The sequence below is a fragment of the Podarcis gaigeae genome (genome assembly GCF_964106915.1).
Source record: "Podarcis gaigeae genome assembly, chromosome: 3".
Classification (NCBI taxonomy): Eukaryota; Metazoa; Chordata; class Lepidosauria; order Squamata; family Lacertidae; genus Podarcis; species Podarcis gaigeae.
Window position 1 is genome coordinate 26,686,676 of NC_139680.1, and position 19,002 is coordinate 26,705,677.

At 42.0% G+C, this 19,002-nt stretch overlaps 2 protein-coding genes across 7 annotated transcripts in view; both read left to right on the forward strand.

Annotated features, from left to right (window-relative positions):
- Positions 1-1,668: 1,668 nt before the first annotated feature.
- Positions 1,669-15,237, forward strand: ALLC (allantoicase). Its single transcript, XM_083730669.1, has 12 exons — positions 1,669-1,751; positions 3,575-3,721; positions 4,635-4,685; positions 5,385-5,472; positions 5,647-5,772; positions 7,109-7,188; positions 9,191-9,323; positions 9,704-9,859; positions 11,436-11,509; positions 11,862-11,970; positions 12,535-12,662; positions 13,897-15,237. Exons 2-12 carry the CDS (start codon positions 3,632-3,634, stop codon positions 14,047-14,049), a joined length of 1,188 nt encoding a protein of 395 aa, XP_083586795.1. The 5' UTR covers positions 1,669-1,751; positions 3,575-3,631; the 3' UTR covers positions 14,050-15,237.
- A 2,190-nt stretch (positions 15,238-17,427) lies between these two features.
- Positions 17,428-19,002, forward strand: part of DCDC2C (doublecortin domain containing 2C) — a 57,709-nt gene continuing 56,134 nt past the window's right edge. For all 6 annotated transcript variants that reach the window (XR_014561924.1, XR_014561925.1, XR_014561926.1 and 3 more), the window contains exon 1: positions 17,428-18,884. Coding sequence is in view for 3 of the 6 variants with exons in the window: in XM_083730435.1 (XP_083586561.1) it covers positions 18,586-18,884 (299 nt within the window). In the remaining 3 variants the exon portion in view is untranslated. The remainder of the gene's footprint in view (positions 18,885-19,002) is intronic.

Consider the following 19,002-nt stretch of genomic DNA (forward strand, 5'->3'; position numbering starts at 1 on the left):
AAAAAAATCACAGTTAACACTAAACTAATATTTGGAAATTAGTTTTAATATAATATAATATAGATTTAGGAGCCCATTTGTACCCGTTGTGGCAGTTCAGGAGATCTGTTGGCGTACGATAGTGAGTACCTATGCATGGCTTATTACTGAGGAGGATGCCATAAAAATAAGGATGAATTAAAGGCAAACACTCAGCAGGAAGGAGCAGAATTAAATAAGCCCATTATTATGCATAGGTGTTGCCTTGAAAAGAGGAATGGAAAAGAAATGCAATACGATAAGCTGTTTAGTTTAGCCATTTTTCATTTCAAACAGGCAGTGGAGGATATAATTGACTTAATATTTCGTATTTCATCAAGTGGTTGGATTTTACCTTTAATGGCTCTTAGCTAGCTTCTGATGGAATTTTGTTTGTGTTAAATTTTTCATTTTATTTATTTCCGGATTTTTTTAAACATGCAATTAAATTTTATAGGCACATGTGAATAGAGAAGAGAAAATAGAAGTATGAAGACTTCTCTTTTCATAGCTCCTGGACTATTTTTTGGTTTTATGTCAGTAAAACGTAAGTCTCTCCCCCCCCCCCCGCCCCAGCCTTTTTTTTTAAAAAAGCTGTCTGCTTTAGAGGCAAACTCGGAATAAATAAATAAATATATATATAATATAACATTAATAAATTCAAAGAACCTTGGACAAATCTTGGAAGAAATAAGGAAGAGCGCAGCAAATCAAGAGGGATTGCTCGTTGCAAACTGAATGGGAGCATGCGGCGAACCATTTGCAGTGCTGATGGTCTTAGGGCCCTGGCAACTGACCAGCTTCTGATGCTGTCAATTTGCTATTAGGAGAAAAACCACCCAAGCCTCCTGTTTCAGCAGATGGGATATGTTGTGCATATATGCACTCACGCAGTATTACTACAGGATTTCTGCCAAGGTAAGTCCACGCTGCATGAGAATGATCATCCTCTGGCTGTTGTGCTGCTAATAAAAGGTAAAGGTAAAGGTACCCCTGCCCGTACGGGCCAGTCTTGACAGACTCTGGGGTTGTGCGCCCATCTCACTTAAGAGGCCAGGGGCCAGCGCTGTCCGGAGACACTTCCGGGTCACGTGGCCAGCGTGACATCGCTGCTCTGGCGAGCCAGAGCTGCACACGGAAACGCTGTTTACCTTCCCGCTGGTAAGCGGTCCCTATTTATCTACTTGCACCCGGAGGTGCTTTCGAACTGCTAGGTTGGCAGGCGCTGGGACCGAGCAGCGGGCGCGCACCCCGCCGCAGGGATTCGAACCGCCGACCTTTCGATCGGCAAGTCCTAGGCGCTGAGGCTTTAACCCACAGCGCCACCTGCGTCCCTATATGTGCTGCTAATACAGTACTGCAAAAGAGACCTTCCATTCCAGGAATGGTTCCAGGAGCAAAGTTTGTGAAGGCCAGGATCGTGGTACAAAATATGAGTTTAAAATGTGTCAAAAACACCATGCTTCTTGCAATTTGCAAGGTTAATTTAAAATACGCTGCTTAGGTAAAAAAAAAAATTAGATTCATAAAGAGACTGCACAATCTTTTTGTATGTTTGTTTGAGGAAGGGGGTGAGCGTTTACATAGATCTTTTACAGAATCAATATAGTCTAATGATTGTCTACTGGTTGTGTAACCTGCTTACTGGGGATTGTCCACCAATCCATTTGAAACACTAGTTTCTTCACAGTGCAGATTATTTACGGCTGTCGTGGACCAAAACTACTAATAGAGTAAGACATTTCTCTTAAGATGTTATGGCAAATATATTTTAGACTGAATTATTTAAAAATATCCACAGGAATGTCCAGATTTCATGTTTTTCAGTGAACTGTGCAAAGTTTCAATTCAGTATAATTTAACTATTTTGTTCCCATTTTTGCTAGTGTGCCAAGACGACACAACTTGGCTATTTTACCTGTAATTGATTAGCATATAGTTATTAGAATATATAGCACTAGCTTTTACAACTGAACTGCCATTGCTCTGCATTGAAATAATTATGGTAGCACAATTAAACATATCTTATTTGCAACCTTGTAATTAAAAACAAAAATCAGCATGGTTTTATATTAATAACTGAATAAAAGTAATCTTTTAACTGTTTTTACAAAAAATAAATTGCAACCTTTCAGCAGTTCCACTTGGTCAGGAGGACGTCCAAGTATATAAACATAATATGCTTGGACTTTGAAAAAAGATACTGACAAAAGACTCATGAGTAACTCTGAAACAGTAATAATATCTTTTCAGAAGTAAGTCCTATTGAATTCTGAGGCACTTACTCCCAGGTAAGTGGGGTTGGGTTGCAGGCTAAACCTAGCAAACATGGTAAATAGGGCTGGTCCGTTTTAGCTCAGTAACTGGCTAAACATAAAGCAGATGGAAGGAATAAACTTGTTTCAAAATGGAGGCAAGTAGGCAATGAACAGTACAAGGATCTCTATTATGGATGTGGACCAGTGTTTTTATTTAACATCCAAAAATGAGTTGGGGGTAAAGAGTAAACAGTGAGGTAGCCAATTTGCAGATGACACTTGATTATTCAGGTGAATACTCAAGGAAAGAGCTCCAACATAATTTCTCCAAACTGAATAATTGGGCAACAAAATGGCAAACAAGATTCAGTGCAAGTAAGTACATAGCACTCATTAGGGGGAACGATTTCCAACTTCATATATACACTGATGGGATGTAAGAAAGCTGTGCAAAAGGGAAATTCCATACTTGGGATCATTAGGAAAGGGATTAAAAATAAAACTGCCAGCATCGGAAGACATTTATATAAATCTATTGAGTTGCCAAATTGTGGAATGCTGGGCACACTTAAATTAAATATAATTGAGCTGGAAACGGTGCAGAAAAGGGCAAACCCAATGAGCAAATGTTAGAATTTCTTTCATGGGAGGAAAGCCTTTTCTTAAAAGGCAATAAATAGATGATCATGAATAGAATTTTAGAACATTACACATGGTTTTGACGAAGTAGGTAGAGAAAATACTGTTCTCCCTCTCTTTTAAACCTAGAAAGTGGGGGGTCACCCTTTAAACCAGTGCGCCATAGATTCAGAACTGCTGTTAAATTACAATAAATGTACAGAATTTGCTGCCACAAGATATGGTGACACAGCCCACTGGCTTAAATGGGTTTCAAAGAGGATTTAAATCCATGAGGTGAAATGATACTTCAGTTCTAATGGCCACAGCTAAAAGGGAACTCCAGAACGCTAGCCACATGGGGCCATTCTGCATTTACCATTTATAGTGGTGTAGTTGCTGTTTGATCCAGCGTTTGCCTGCTCCTTTTGGTTGCATATCGCTGTTATTAGTGAGTGAGTATGCTGCTTTCCTTTCCACACAAATTGTGGGTTGTGCCTGTACTGAGAAAATATCCGTACCTGTAGTAGCCTTGTGTTCCTCCAGCCAGTAAATTCTGGAGTTATTTATTTGATCACTATTATTTATTTAATCAAATTACAAGTTTGTTTTTAAGAAAGGGGGAGCTTAATGTGATAAGGTGGGGTTTTTTGATTTACTTTATTTCTCTTCCCTTTTAGAAGAGTAATATCTTTTTAACAACAACAAAAATTTTCAGTGTGATCTTTTGAAGAAAGATGACCGTTCATCTCTCTGAAAAAAAGGGCAATGTTTTACCTGACTTCCTGCATCTGAATGACTTGGGATGTGAATCTGTAGGAGGGAAGGTAAATTCAACGAAATTCACCGAAACAAGAGAGGTTCATAAAAGTAGATGATGTTTAGCTTTTGTGCAGGGATTTTGAAAATTTATTTTTTTTAAAATCTAACTTCTAGAGATATAAAGTTGTTATCCTAATTATTAGGATGCCAAGATGTGTTTGTCTGTTTGAAAATATTTTGGTAAAAAAAATAGATTTCCATAATTAATTTTGATAACATTTTCAAATAAAAGTGCTGCATAAAATATTAAATCAAAAGCAGCTCCTTCCTGCAGGGCTACAAACACAATTGCACACTTTCAAGTGTAATGTTGATGTTCTTGTGCAAATGGTATCACAGGTGCACAAGTTTAAGTGTTATTGAGGCAATAATAATAGCAGTTGAACTAGGATTTGTGTAGCCTCTTTCTCACATACAAGACACCTATTGGATTTGCCCTTTGTGTTATGTGGCATGAGCAAGCTGGTGCAATTGGATATCATCCTACAGCACCTTAAGCAATTTAAAACCATATCAAATATAGAACACGATAAGTATAATAGCAATAATAATAATAATGTTAATAATAATTCATCTGTAGCATTTGATTCATTTCAAGATATCCAATGTATCCAGCAAGCCATTATGGTAAAGATTAAAAAACAGAATTCACTACTCATTGAACCCCCCCCCCCCCGCACTAAAAATCATTGTGAACAAATGCAGTTTTAGAGCTCACATAAAAAACCAAGGTGAGGGCTGATAGTATGTCTCAGGGAAAGGAATTCCATAACTTGGGGGGCCATCACTGAGAAGGCCCTGTCCCTCATACCAGCCTGCCTAATCTCAAAGAGAGATTTCCAGTGTCGCATGTAAAATAAAATTAGTAGTTACATGTAAATTGCAGCTGTAATTCATGCTTCTTTTTATTTTGTAAAGGTTTTATTTGCAACGGATGACTTTTTTGCTCCTGCAGAAAATCTCTTAAAGGTAGGTATGCAATATCTATATGGCTCTTCTTTGGATTGCAGATGTATTCTGGTGATAAAGGCCACTGTGATCCACTGATGAAGGGTGGTATATAAATTTAATAGGCCAATTAACATTCTAACGCTTAAGGTATTGTTGCACAATTGCCTTTTCCAAGCTGTGAAAAGTTTGGGGGGGGGGCACACACTACAGAGTTTCCTTTCCTTTGTATAAGAATAAGCATTTGGCCAACTGTGGTAGTGATAATATACAGTGGTTAGATATTTTCAGACTCTGGCCTTAATGACTGTACATGGAAGAGTGTCTCTTAGGTGGTACTGGTGTGCAATTCACTTATTTCAAATGGCCTTACATTACAAGGGCTCCCCTTATAAACTAGCTCTGCTTCATTTGGGGTTGTAGCCCACCACATTTCTGAATTGAATTCTGGCCTCAATGGCACCACTATATGGTAGCTGCTGTTCATGTGCTAGGCCTTTTTCAGACTGACACCAATCTCAAGGGAATGGCCATAGCCCTCCTCTTGCCCAGTTCACTTTTAATTTGGTTCATTTCACATAACGAACACAAAACCCCCGAATCAAGGCATTCTGAAGCACCTACTTTAAACATATAAACATTCTGTCAGCTTTAAACCTTATTAAAATGAAGGGCATAATGCAAGCACTACCTTGATCTTTTTTATATATGTTTGCTTAGAAACAAAGACCAGCATATCATGCAGACCTATTCACTGAGTTTGGGAAGTGGAGGGATGGATGGGAAACCAGGAGGAAGCGCATTCCAGGTAAAACAGCTGAACCGACATTTATTTATTTTTAGAAGACTTTTCTTTTCTGAGAGAATTTCTGAGATTATGGTAAGGAATCTTGTAAATAAATAGGATGGAAAATTTCCTAAATCTACATATATTAACTTTGGTTGGGTGTTGCAATTTAAAGGTTCTTCCTTTGCCTCTTAGGTCATGATTGGTGCATCATTCAACTGGGGGTGCCAGGTACGATTTATGGGTTTGAGGCAGACACATCTTACTTTGCTGGAAACTGCGCTCCTCAGATATCAATCCAAGCTGCTTGCTTGAAACCAGGTAAGTTAAGATCTCAGGAACTTTGTAGAGGTTCTGATTATGCTGTATCAGAACACAGAAAGGTGACAGGAAAGGGATCCTAGCGGGAGCAACATCAGGAGAACAGTCACGTTGCCTGAAACCCAGTGGGAGATGAGTATCATTGAGAGAGACCATAGTTTTCTTCAAGGCCTAGGGCCATAGCTGTCAACTTTCAGATTTGAAAATAAGGGATCAGCAGCCTCACCTGTCCCGGGGACAGTCTACGGGTTATCTAACAATCCAGGATAGCAGCGGGAAGCAGTGCTGGAATAAGGGAATTTCCCGCAAAAAAGGGGAAGGTGGACAGCTATGCCTAGGGCTAGAGCAGGCATAGGCAACCTTGGCCCTCCAGATGTTTTTGGACTACAACTCCCATGATCCCTAGCTGACAGGACCAGTGGTCAGGGGTGATGGGAATTGTAGTCCCAAAACATCTGGAGGGTCGAGTTTGCCTTTGCCTGGGCTAGAGGTTATGAAAAGTCATGGAGGGGGCTAGGGAAGCCCAACATGGACCCTCAGCAGGAGGGCTTGGCTACTGGGAAAGTGTGAAGGAGACTTTTTCAGGTTTAGCTACCAGGCACAGGATATCTAGGGGCTAATACAGGCGTTGGAGATCAAAAAGCCATAGTAATGTTTCACCATTCATGACTCTGCTTGTTTCTAATCTTCTATGTGGATAGTTACTGGCACAGAGCTATGCTGACTATAAATGAACAGCAAGGGTATCCAGATACCTCAGTTGGTAGAGCATGAGATTCTTAATCTCAGAGTTGTGGGTTCGAGCACCGCGTCGGGCAAAAAGATTTCTGCATTGTAGAGGATTGGCTAGATGGTCCCTTCCCACCATACAATTCTATGACTAAATGTCTGAAATGTCACAAATGTGACCAGGAGAGTGTGCACTGATTATGATGCATTCATCCCACGTGCTGCTACATTGTGCTAATTCCAACCTTATCTTCATCACAGGGACATCCTGACAGAAGCTTTCTTTACCCCAACAATATCAATGTAGTAAACAGCAATGGTCGTGTTGGCAATGATGGACAGGGGTTTGTCTCTCACATATCAGCAGCTTTTCATTTTTTCATGTTTCTGCACATGGTGTTCAAGGTCATGTTTAGTTTGCTCTTTAGTCTCCCCAAAGGACCCCTGCCCCCTTTGCCCTACAGTAGATACCCTGTTGCTAATATAATATTTTACGAGATAAAATAGTGAATCTAAACAATTAGCTTTTCGGAAGTGGATGTGGAAGAGGTTTTGATTATGCCCATATTATCTACTTAAATCTCTGTTGGGCATATTGTCTTTGCAGAGGAGGTACCAGCGCTGCCAGCAAGAGGGAATAGAATAGGAACAGCCGCTTCGGATGAAGAGCTGAGGATTGTCAAGGAGGTAACTGGGATGCCTGTGTAGGGAAAGCACCAGATAACACTGAGATAACACTAAAATTACTGTGTTTTATCAGAATGTTAAGGCACATTATTTTAGACTACCTTCACCGCCTATTAGTGTGGAGCAGTACCTATTTATCTACTTGCACTGGCGTGCTTTCGAACTGCTAGGTTGGCAGGAGCTGGGACCGAGCAATGGGAGCTCACCCCCTCACGGGGATTCGAACCACTGACTTTCTGATCGGCAAGCCCTAGGCTCAGTGGTTTAGACCACAGCGCCACCTGTGTCCCAATGAAATTGCCTCTTGGCATCTGCAAAATACGAAGGTGGGGAAAGGGGATAGGCTGCACCATGCAGATGCCACATATAGGGAGTGACTAGCAGCAACCAATGGTGACAAAGGCCTATTATGCTTCTGAACTCTATACTACCTTCTGCTTCTCTGAACCATCTCCCACATATCCCCTCTTTCTCAATTTATTTACCCACAGCTCTCTCTGCAGTCCTAATCTCTAAAGCCTACTTTACAAATAATGATAAGAAATGAGTTGTTAAACCACAAGTTAACTATGAGTTATCCCAGACCACCAAACAAGCCATGGCTTGTTTCTCCAAAGAGAGCCAGTGTGGTGTAGTGGTTAAGAGCAGTAGACTTGTAATCTGGTGAACCGGGTTCGTGTCTCCGCTCCTCCACCTGCAGCTGCTGGGTGACCTTGGGCCAGTCACACTTCTCTGAAGTCTCTCAGCCCCACTCACCTCACAGAGTGTTTGTTGTGGGGGAGGAAGAGAAAGGAGAATGTTAACCGCTTTGAGACTCCTTAGGGTAGTGATAAAGCAGGATATCAAATCCAAACTCCTCGTCCTCCTCCTCCTCCTCCTCCTCTTCTTCTTCTTCATGGCTTGTTTCTCCAAAGTTTGGGCTGTTTTCTAGCTGCTCTTGCCTCATGCCTCATGGCTTTTATAATTCAGTGAGTGCCTGGAGTGCCAAACAAGCCAAGGTTAAGGAAGGGTGATGGGTCCCTACATATCACCAAGCCATAGTTAAAACAAACCAAGGTTAGTAAGCCACCAACAAACCATAGATTCGGATTGTTGGCAGTAAACAAACCATTGTTAAAGCTGCTGGCCTGGGTTCACACATAACACTATGCCATTTTTAATTAATGCAACATTTGTAAAGGGGAATATACAAGCGTTTGTGATAGGGTATAAGCCTATGTGCATACAATTGTTGTATGTACAAAGGCTCTGCTTCAGTCTGTGGATATCAGTGGTGGGGCTAACACAGAGAGCAATGCAGGGGAGTCCAGCAACATTTCTCACTATGCACAGAATACATAACAGAGAGCATGTGAATTGTGATGAAAACATTCTCCTATCACCGCTCCTGCTTTTGATGCACTTAGGTAGGTCTTAGATATTTCTATACTTGTCAAATGGCTATAAACAATGGGTATTTGGAATTTCCCTGGAGTAAACAAGTAAACAGGATGGGGACCACAAGTGGCCTATGGGGTTGTGCTATGAATGGCTGGTTTACCAGATCACGCCTATCTACAAGTTTGTAACATTAGTCACCTACTAAGCTTGCACATCAAAGTGCAAGTAGATAAATAGGTACCGCTCCATCAGGAAGGTAAATGGCATTTCTGTGCACTGCTCTGGTTTGCCAGAAGCAGCTTAGTCATGCTGGCCACATGACCCGGAAGCTGTACGCCGGCTCCCTCGGCCAATAAAGCAAGATGAGCGCCGCAACCCCAGAGTTGTCCCCGACTGGACCTAACTTTAAATTTACCTTTAAGCTTGCATTAAAGAGGCCAATTTTAGTGGCACTGCGCATTTCAAACGTTTTACATCTGAGTTACGTAAGCACCCTAAATATTTTAAAGGTAGTCTTATTATGGGCGTGGGGCCACCTCTATACCAGCTCAGGTGTATTAAAAAGAAATCTAAGTAAAGTTATCATTTCCTTGAAAGTTAACCAGCTAATGAATATTTTTAGATGAGGTCAGATGAATGGACTTCCTTAGTTCCCATCTCAAAGATAAAATCAGGAAACCTTGATGCTGCCCACAACTATTTTGTCGCAACTTTGAAGCAAAAATGGACACACTTAAGACTTAACATATATCCAGGTAAGATCCCTATCAGAGGAAAGGAACTTGTGACCTCCCAGATGTTGCTGAGTGGTAAGTCCAGTTAACCCTGACTATTGGCCATGCTGGCTGGTACTGATGGGAGTTGGGAGACAATGAACATCTGGAGAACCACAGCGATGAAGCTGCACCACAGCTGTATACGCAACACCATTTGCTCGCATTCTTTCCTTGTTATTTCTGTCTCTCCCTTAACAATCATCATAACATGCATTAAGTTATATCTGTCGTATATTATTGTAAAATGTAACTACTAAAAATATATATAAATGTGCATATGCATTGTTTTCTCTAATCAAAATATGTGCATCCCTTTCTTCTGGCATGAAACCAGAATTAAAACGCTTTCCCCTTCCCAGATGGTGGAGTTGCACGTTTAAAAGTGTACGGTACAATGCAGAGAGAATGGCCACTCTCTGGCCTGAACCACTTGAGTGATTTGGTGGCAATGGTGAACGGAGGTGTCTGTGTTGGATACAGTGATGCTCAGTTAGGCCATCCTGGGAATATTTTAGGTAAGAATCACACCAGGCTTTGTTTACAGCCATTGATTTGGTTTTATGTAATGCAGTGTGAGCGTGATGTTTTCGTGAAATTAAGCTGCCGACTTTTTAGTGAACCGCTAAACAATCCCTCACAATTGTTGTTTATGGGAATAATCCATGAAATACTACGCCCATTAATGGCGCTTATGCTCAGTAAACCCAAGTGAAATAAACAGGCATGGTGCAAGCAGTAGTGTTTGGTGAATTCCATTCTGTTTTAGCTGAGAGTCCAATGACATTGGTTAAGCATGATATTTTGCCCAGCTGAAAATAGTTTCTCCAGTTTATAGGTACAGTAGATGAATGGGCAGAGCAAGGCAGAGAATTTTGGATATAATTTTTCAGATATATTTTTTCACACTCCTCATTTCCTCTAGCATCAGGAAATTGCAGTGGGTAGTGGTTCACACATTCAGCTTCCTTCTGAGGAGAATGTAATTTGTGGTATTTCTTTTTTCCAAGACTTATTACAAAGCAGGGGAACAGAGAACCACTAGTCTTTAACACAGTACAGCGGTACCTCGGGTTACATATGCTTCAGGTTACATACGCTTCAGGTTACAGACTCCGCTAACCCAGAAATAGTGCTTCAGGTTAAGAACTTTGCTTCAGGATGAAAACAGAAATCGTGCTGCGGTGGCGCGGCAGCAGCAGGAGGCCCCGTTAGCTAAAGTGGTGCTTCAGGTTAAGAAACAGTTTCAGGTTAAGTACGGACCTCCAGAACAAATTAAGTACTTAACCCAAAGTGCCACTGTATTGGTTCCCCTAAACAGCCTGTTCTTGGATTCCTCTTGTTTCCCACGACTTGGCAGTTATAAATCTTCAGACTCCTTTGCTATTTATAGTAGAATTCCAAACACATGGTCATAGAAAATGAAGGAAAATATATATATATAAAGGAACAGAGTAAAAATCATGTCTAGATGAAGGATTTGTATTAGAAAGACCCAGCTAAATAAGGTATTTTTATCTATCTGCAATATGGATGAAAATCAAATGTGATCTGCCACGAACACTAAATTCTGGGTTGCAATATTTAGTTATTGAATTAGTTTGATTAATTAATTGAAAACGGTTTTGTCAGCTATAAGCATGCCACTTATTAATTAGGGAACCCATAAGCACAGGAATGTGCTTAATGAAAATTTTGACACCCTTGTATTTGAACAGCAGATCGATATGCCATATCAGAAACTCATTTTGAAACTTCACTCGAATTAATGTTTAATATGTACAAGTCCAAATCCCTATTGGGTATGGAGAACTAATTGTGTGGTTCTTTGGAACCTGGCTAAAGCATTTTTTTCCTTGGAAACTGTTGTTTTATTGTTACAGAAATTTAATTAAAAATCATCATTAAGTGACCAATTACATTATTTACAGTTAATTAGCTGAGGTTTATCTCATCAATAGATAGCCCTACTAAGTTCAGAAAAAAATCACTTTAGAACACATAAAATTAAGGAACAAGGTGATTCATAGTTAAGACTTTTGAGTTATTCTCTCTATATAGTGTCTCTACTCTTTTGTTTTGGTGATGGGTTAGGACCAGGAAGAGCAAAGTCCATGAAAGATGGATGGGAAACAGGCAGAAGTCTGCAAAGGCCACCCATTTTAAAGGTAAGAAACAAATTATTTATAACAACTCCTATCCAATTCCTAAACATAATTCATACACAGAAGAACACTGATCTTTAGAAGCTGCAATGAATGTAAGATTTTCAGTATTCCTCAGCTATTTCTTGTCATTAAAGTGTTTTGTTGATCTTTATGATGTCTCCCACAACAATGAACACATACAACAGTATATTGAAACAACACATTTCCAGACAAAATGCAGTTTTTTGAGCGAAGGAGATAACATGGAAACTGCTGCATATTGGAATCCCCCACAAATGGATATTACTATATGAGTGAATCATGAGGGGGAATCAACCACTTTAAAAAAAAAAAGTCTTCCTTTTAATTCCAGCTTGGTGACAAAGGAATCTTACTTGTACCAGGAAGTGAATGGGCAGTCTTTCGATTGGGACATCCAGGTGTTATAACGCACATAGAAATAGACACCAGTCACTTTAAAGGTACACATTTCTTGTTATGTTAGTCTTATGTCAAACTCTCTTTATCTAGATAACTCTGTGAAAAGTTTACTATGTACTATTCAATGTGTTTCCAAAGATATATGTGGAAGATTGTGTTAAAATTCAGCAGATTTTGTTATACTAAATCAAACATAATGAATGTTTTAAAATTTTGTCCCTCCTTTCAAGCTGCAACAGTCAGGCAGATGTTTTAAGAAGCAGACTGTAGTGGGTAATATTCATATTTCACCTTTGAAAATGCCACAGGGTATTACTATATAATCTGTGCAGTATGATCCTAAGCATGTTTATTTGCGGGGGGGGGGGGGACGGGGACGGACGAGGACCCTCTTTTCACTGAATTCAGTGGAGTTTTACCTCAGCAAGTGTGCAAAGGATTCCAGCCTTAAAATGCAACCATATATCTCTTTACTCAGAAGTAATACTTACTGAGTTGAATGGGACTTCTTCCTGGGTAAGTGTATATAAGATTGCAGCCCTAATTTATTTAGAAGGAACTGTTAGTATATCACATTCAATTATTTTATTATATTTTACTATTAGGAAACTTTCCAGATACATTTAAACTTGAGGCCTGTATTTTGAGTACAGAAGAAGAAAATGAATATAATGCACAAAAGTGGACTTTGAAGCAAGGTCCAAAATGGAACACACTGGTACCTGCAACAAAGGTCTGCTTTGAATTTCTAGATCAACTGAATATGAATATATATGTATTATGGGTGGGAAGCACTTTACAAAAAGCAATATGAGTTCCAGAAAAACAAAAGCCACAAACATAAAACACCCACAACGCGTGTTCTCCTTCATGGGGAGCACATGTTGCGGTGGGGTCTAACAGGACACCCCCTCTTGGTTGCTGGGCGGGACCATTTGGATGGCCATGACTGTGATTGGGCCAATTTGGGTTGTTGGGGGGATTTTGATGTTACCATTTAGAGGGTTGGCCCGAAGGTTATATATTCTTGGCATGTAGTCTTTTTCAGTCTCTTTTGCTGCGTGCATCAGATCGCCCGCCCACCCTCCCTAATTTAGGGTTGTTGCGTTTGACATTGCTATGCCTGTCATGGGGTCGTCTGCTTTTGGGGCCAGGGGCCCGGTAGGAATTTTGTCCATTTGGCAGATTGGCTGGTGCTATTTGGTTTTTGCCTACTGCGTAGCAAATCGTCACAACTCGTAAGGTTGCGGTTAGAAATTGGTTAATTTTTGGTTGGTGGAGGGGATGTGGTTGGCAGTGCTGGCCCCTCCAATGCTGCTGCTGCAAGGGAATTCCGTTAAAGGAATCGAGGGGCTTGCCATGCTTTCATCCAAGCCCCCGGGAGCATGTGGGGAGAGGTGAGGGTCTGGTGCCCGGCTCCATTCTCTCCCCAATATTGTTTTCCCTTACTGGCTTTCGCTGGAATCCGGAAGTCAGTCCTGTCCCTGGACGGGGACAGATAGTTGGAACCAATGCCTACGCAACCATTCACATTTATGTACAGTGGTACCTCGGGTTACATACGCTTCAGGTTACAGACGCTTCAGGTTACAGACTCCGCTAACCCAGAAATATTACCTCAGGTTAAGAACTCGGCTTCAGGATGAGAACAGAAATTGTGCTCCAGTGGCGTGGCAGCAGCGGCAGGCCCCATTAGCTAAAGTGGTGCTTCAGGTTAAGAACAGTTTCAGGTTAAGAACAGACCTCCAGAACGAATTAAGTACTTAACACGAGGTACCACCGTATTTTAATATAGTTGTGGCCAAAATTATGGCAAAAATCTTAAACAAAAATTCTGTATGAATTTAGATTTATTTAGGGGGTGGCTGGGGGACCTCGACACACAACTAGACAAAAAATATAAGATTGGAATGAGAATCTTGTCTGCAACTACTATTACCAAATTTGTTGTCTTCTTTCTCCCCCAGCTTAAACCTCATACGAGACATTTTTTTAATGGTACTGCCATAAAGATGCTGGATGTGTTTACTCATGTGAAACTTACTTTTGCTCCTGATGGAGGTGTAAGTAGGATGCGTCTCTGGGGATTTCCACGGGCCCTGCCAGACATGAGGAAGTAAAAATGTTCTCAGGAAAAAGGCTCTGCAGAATTTCACTCATGGTTAATACAAGCCCGAATACAATTCATCTATCTGCATTCATTGAATTATACAGTTTTCCACATCATTGGTTCAAATGCAACAATTTGTTACAGTTGTACAATAACATAATTTCTCTAGCTGAATGAATAATTTACATATATATTTGCTAACAGGTTATCGGATTTGGAAAATGGTATTATTTATTAAACAATGTTAAGAGGCAATGAATGCAGCTGTCGGACAGATAGAGCACATAAGGTAGAAAGGTTTTGTTTTTGTTTTTTAAAGCGCAGTTACACATCGAGCCGGTTATATTGTTTAGAGTGTTGGACTAGGATTTGTGAGACCCGGATTCGAATCTCCACACAGCCATGAAACCCCCAGGTTGACCCTGGGCCAGTCAGATACTCTTAGTTTCTTGCCTCGCAGGGTTGTTGTGAGGATAAAATAGGGAAGCTGCAGAACTGCATTTGCCACCTTGAGCTCCTTAGGTGAACGGTGGGATATTAATGTAATAATAAATAACCAGGACTGACACAAGGCAGTTTGCTGCCTGGTGTGTGGCACTGCAAAAGGCATCCCCTGCGCTGTCAATGTCAATAGTACCCAAAGCAGAAACTCCCCTCCCTGGCAATAAGAATAAAATTTTAAAAACTAAGAATTTAATGGCACACAAAATCAGCTCCCTGAGGTTTTCCCCTCACTCTGCCTTGTGTGAGGACCAGCCCTATTCATTAAAAATAAAATAAAATCCTATGTGTAATCTAATTTTCAGTTTTGCTTACATTAGTCAGGAATATCCAAAATATGTCTTCATATATGATGCCATTTATCACAGCCTTATTCTATGTTAACTTGGAAGTCATTCCTGCTTGATTTGATTGAAGAATTTCAGCAAGTGTGTTTAGAAGTGCAACGTTAAGTGATGCTGATCAGCTTCTGCAACCATTAATTATCAAAACAGAGAGCAAAACTGTATTGAACATCTGTGCAAGAATATGCTTCAGTATGTTTGAAGTTTGTGTGCTAAGAATCAATCCTGCATTATTATTATTATTATTATTATTATTATTATTATTATTATTATTTGCTTAAATAGTTGTGCCTATCATTTCGTTTTGCCATCTAAAATTGAATTATGTTCCAATAAAAGAATACTTACCCTTCCTGGTTCGTACATTGCATACTTTATATTCTGTGCTTCCATCTTCTCCTATTGACCTTCCATCTTTTCCTATTGACTCCTATTTATTTAACTTTTGTTGGTACTTCTGGTTGTTTGTTTGTTTTGTTTTGGAGAGTGTGTGCTTTTCAGGTGTTGGGACACACCACCAAACTAGCAGATCTCCTACTCAATCACCTTTCTTTGTACAGTAGTACCTCACGTTAAGTACTTAATTCATTCCGGAGGTCCGTACTTAACCTGAAACTTGTTCTTAACCTGAAGCACCACTTTAGCTAATGGGGCCTCCTGCTGTTGCTGTGCCCAATTTCTGTTCTCATCCTGAAGCAGAGTTCTTAACCTGAAGTACTATTTCTGGGTTAGCGGAGTCTGTAACCTGAAGCGTATGTAATCTGAGGTATCACAGTAGTTAACTTTGCCCCAGACATGGGTAGGCAAACTAAGGTCCGGGGGCCAGATCTGGCCCAATCACCTTCTAAATCCAGCCTGTGGATGGTCTGGGAATCGGTGTGTTTTTACATGAGTAGAATGTGTCCTTTTATTTAAAATGCATCTCCGGGTTATTTGTGGGGCATAGGAATTTGTTCACCCCCCCCCCCAAAAAAATATAGTCCGGCCCCCCACAAGGTCTGAGGGACAGTGGACCAGCCGCTGCTGAAAAAGTTTGCTGACCCGAGCTAAAACAAAGGTGGGAGTTGGAAAACGGATGTACAGTGGTACCTCGGGTTAAGTACTTAATTCATTCCGGAGATCCGTTCTTAACCTGAAACTGTTCTTAACCTTAAGCACCACTTTAGCTAATGGGGCCTCCTGCTGCTGCCACGCCGCCGGAGCATGATTTCTGTTCTTATCCTGAAGCACAGTTCTTAACCTGAAGCACTATTTCTGGGTTAGCAGAGTCAGTAACCTGAAGCGTATGTAACCTGAGGTACCACTGTATAACACCCCTGCCCCATTTCTAGTAAGAATAAACCAAAAGATTTGATGAAAATAAATAGGTCTGCTTCTCTGAGTGCTCCATGAATGGGAGAACAACGCCCCTTTTTAGAGCCAAGTCACATGTAGTAATAAAATTAATCTATTAAAAAACACATGGTTAGATACTCAGGGTGGTATTGAACTGGGTTTGATTTAAGAGTAGACCCAATGAAATTAATAAATAGGGCTAAGCTTGGCCTGCTCTGGGTAAACAGAGTTGAATCCCACCCATGGGGAAATCCTATGCATGTTTACACAGAAGCTTATCTCCATTGGGGCTTCCTCCCAGAGTTATTGTAAGATGCCGTCAGGGCTGGATTTAGGTTTGATAAGCTACTGAAGGTAATGGGGCCCTTTATATGTCCAGCTGTCCTTTGCCAACAATAAATTGTTGCTGTTTTTTGTGTTGAATATATGCTACATGGTAATTTATGAACCTAATAGGTATCTAAAGCCATTTGCCACTGTTGCTGTAAGGTAAAGGTAAAGGTACCCCTGCCCGTACGGGCCAGTCTTGACAGACTCTGGGGTTGTGCGCCCATCTCACTCAAGAGGCCAGGGGCCAGTGCTGTCCGGAGACACTTCCGGGTCACGTGGCCAGCGTGACATCGCTGCTCTGGCGAGCCAGAGCCGCACACGGAAACGCCGTTTACCTTCCCACTGGTAAGCGGTCCCTATTTATCTACTTGCACCCGGAGGTGCTTTCGAACTGCTAGGTTGGCAGGCGCTGGGACCGAGCAACGGGAGCGCACCCCGCCACAGGGATTCGAACCGCCGACCTTTCGATCGGCAAGTCCTAGGCGCTGAGGCTTTAACCCACAGCGCCACCTGCGTCCCTAACATCGAGGATTTTTTCCTTTAAATTTTTTGGGGGTCCCCCAAGAGAGTGGGGCCCTAAACTATAGCTTATTTAGCTATACATTTAGCTTATGCGGTTATCAAAACAAATAATAATAATAATAATAATAATAATAATAATAATAATAATAAATAAAATTCGTTCCAGTAGCACCTTAGAGACCAACTAAGTTTGTTATTGGGATGAGCTTTCATGTGCGTGCACACTTCTTCAGATACGGCTATGCTCGTTTACCTAGGAGTCAGCCTCAATGAACACGATTTGGCATTGAACTGGGAGGCTTAAAAAAGTTTGCTTGCTTGTATCCCTCTCTCACACCCCCTTGCCGGCCTCCCCTTCCAATATCTTGCTTTCCAAACGATCAGGTCCCAGCTGATTCTTGCAAAAGAAAAAAAGGGCAGGAGATCTGTTTCCTCCTTATTTTGAAATGCGCTCCCTTTCCCACAAGTGCATTTGCGTTGCTTTGAGAGATCTGCAGACGGTTGTGCAGATTTAGCAGGGCTGGCTCGTCGGTTCTTTTCTCGGTTCTTTCTCCGAAGGCGGGAGACAGACAACCTGGGTTTTGTTTTGTTTGCATCAAGGAGAGGGCATAGCAATAAGCCTAGGCGGGGCGCCAGGCGGCAATCGATCTGTGTTGTGTGGGGAAAAGAATCAGGCGAAGGAGAGGGGATAACTTTGCACCCCCAGAAAGGGGGGGGGGGCGTAGTGGCAACTCTCTGAGGAGACAGCAATGAGGAGGAAGAGGAAGACGCCCTTTTCACCCTTTTATTTTAAACTGGAAATGAAACATGCGGTGAGTGAGGACTTCTAGATAATGGAGAAGCTCCCGAGGAACGGGAGAGTCCTTGGTTTGAGGGAAGCTGGTCGTTGCTGCTGCATGTGGCCATTTCCCTTGACCCATAAGTGGGGCAGGCGGGTCATTCGGTTGGCTCCAAAGGGAAGCCGCCGTGCCAGGAGGCGCGCGCCCGCACAAATCTCGCGCTTCCCGCCTTCCAAGGCTTCGGGATCGCGCGCAACCCTCAGGGCGCGCCTGGGAATCCCTTTGCAGCCTGAGCCACCTCCCTCTCCCTCTCCCAATGCGTTTCCAGGGAAACCCTTGTGGAGACCTATTTTGTTGGCTGAGGGCTGCAGTCACAATCCTGCCACACACATGGCGTGATGTCAGGCTTTTATGTATTGGGGGTGTGAGGCTCAGGCGGGAGAGAGAGACACACACACACAAAGTTGCCCCCTGGAAGACTTTGGGGTGGGGCTAGGGTGGGGTGGGAGTGTCCCCACTTTGGTGCCATTATGAAGTAGGTGGTTAGAGGTCTGGACAGGAGATCTGCAGCCACCTCCTCTGACCCAGGTCCCTTTGCTTTGGGGTGTATGGGAGGGGTCCTGGATTTGTTTTTTGGGGTTTCCTTTTTTAAATGCACTGCTGTATATTTTGTGTTCTTCCCCAAACACCACTCCTCCCCAGCCCTCGCTGTCTGTCTGAACTGGTGACTTCAGTATGGTGGGAGCGACTCGGCCTCGAGCCGTCTATAGCTTGACAGATGCCACCCCTGCCCGGACGATTTGGGTGTACCGTAATGGCGACCCCTTCTATTTGGGAAGGAAGTTTGTGATCAACCACCGCTACGTGCCTAACTTCGAAGCCTTCATGATACAACTCAACGAAGGCGTGGCCACACCCTTTGGGGTGAGGAACATATACACACCCCGCCAAGGGCATTCGGTTATGGACCTGACCGACATTGAGCAAGGAGGCAGATACGTGGTTGCCGGCAGGGAAAGGTTTAGGAAACTGAAGTAAGTATGAAGAGGTTTGAACGGAGGCGATCAGGAACAATTTGGGTGATGCAGATGTAGTCTAGTGTATCAAAATGCGCAGGAACTCGAGATTTCTCTTCAATCGGAAACCGGAGTG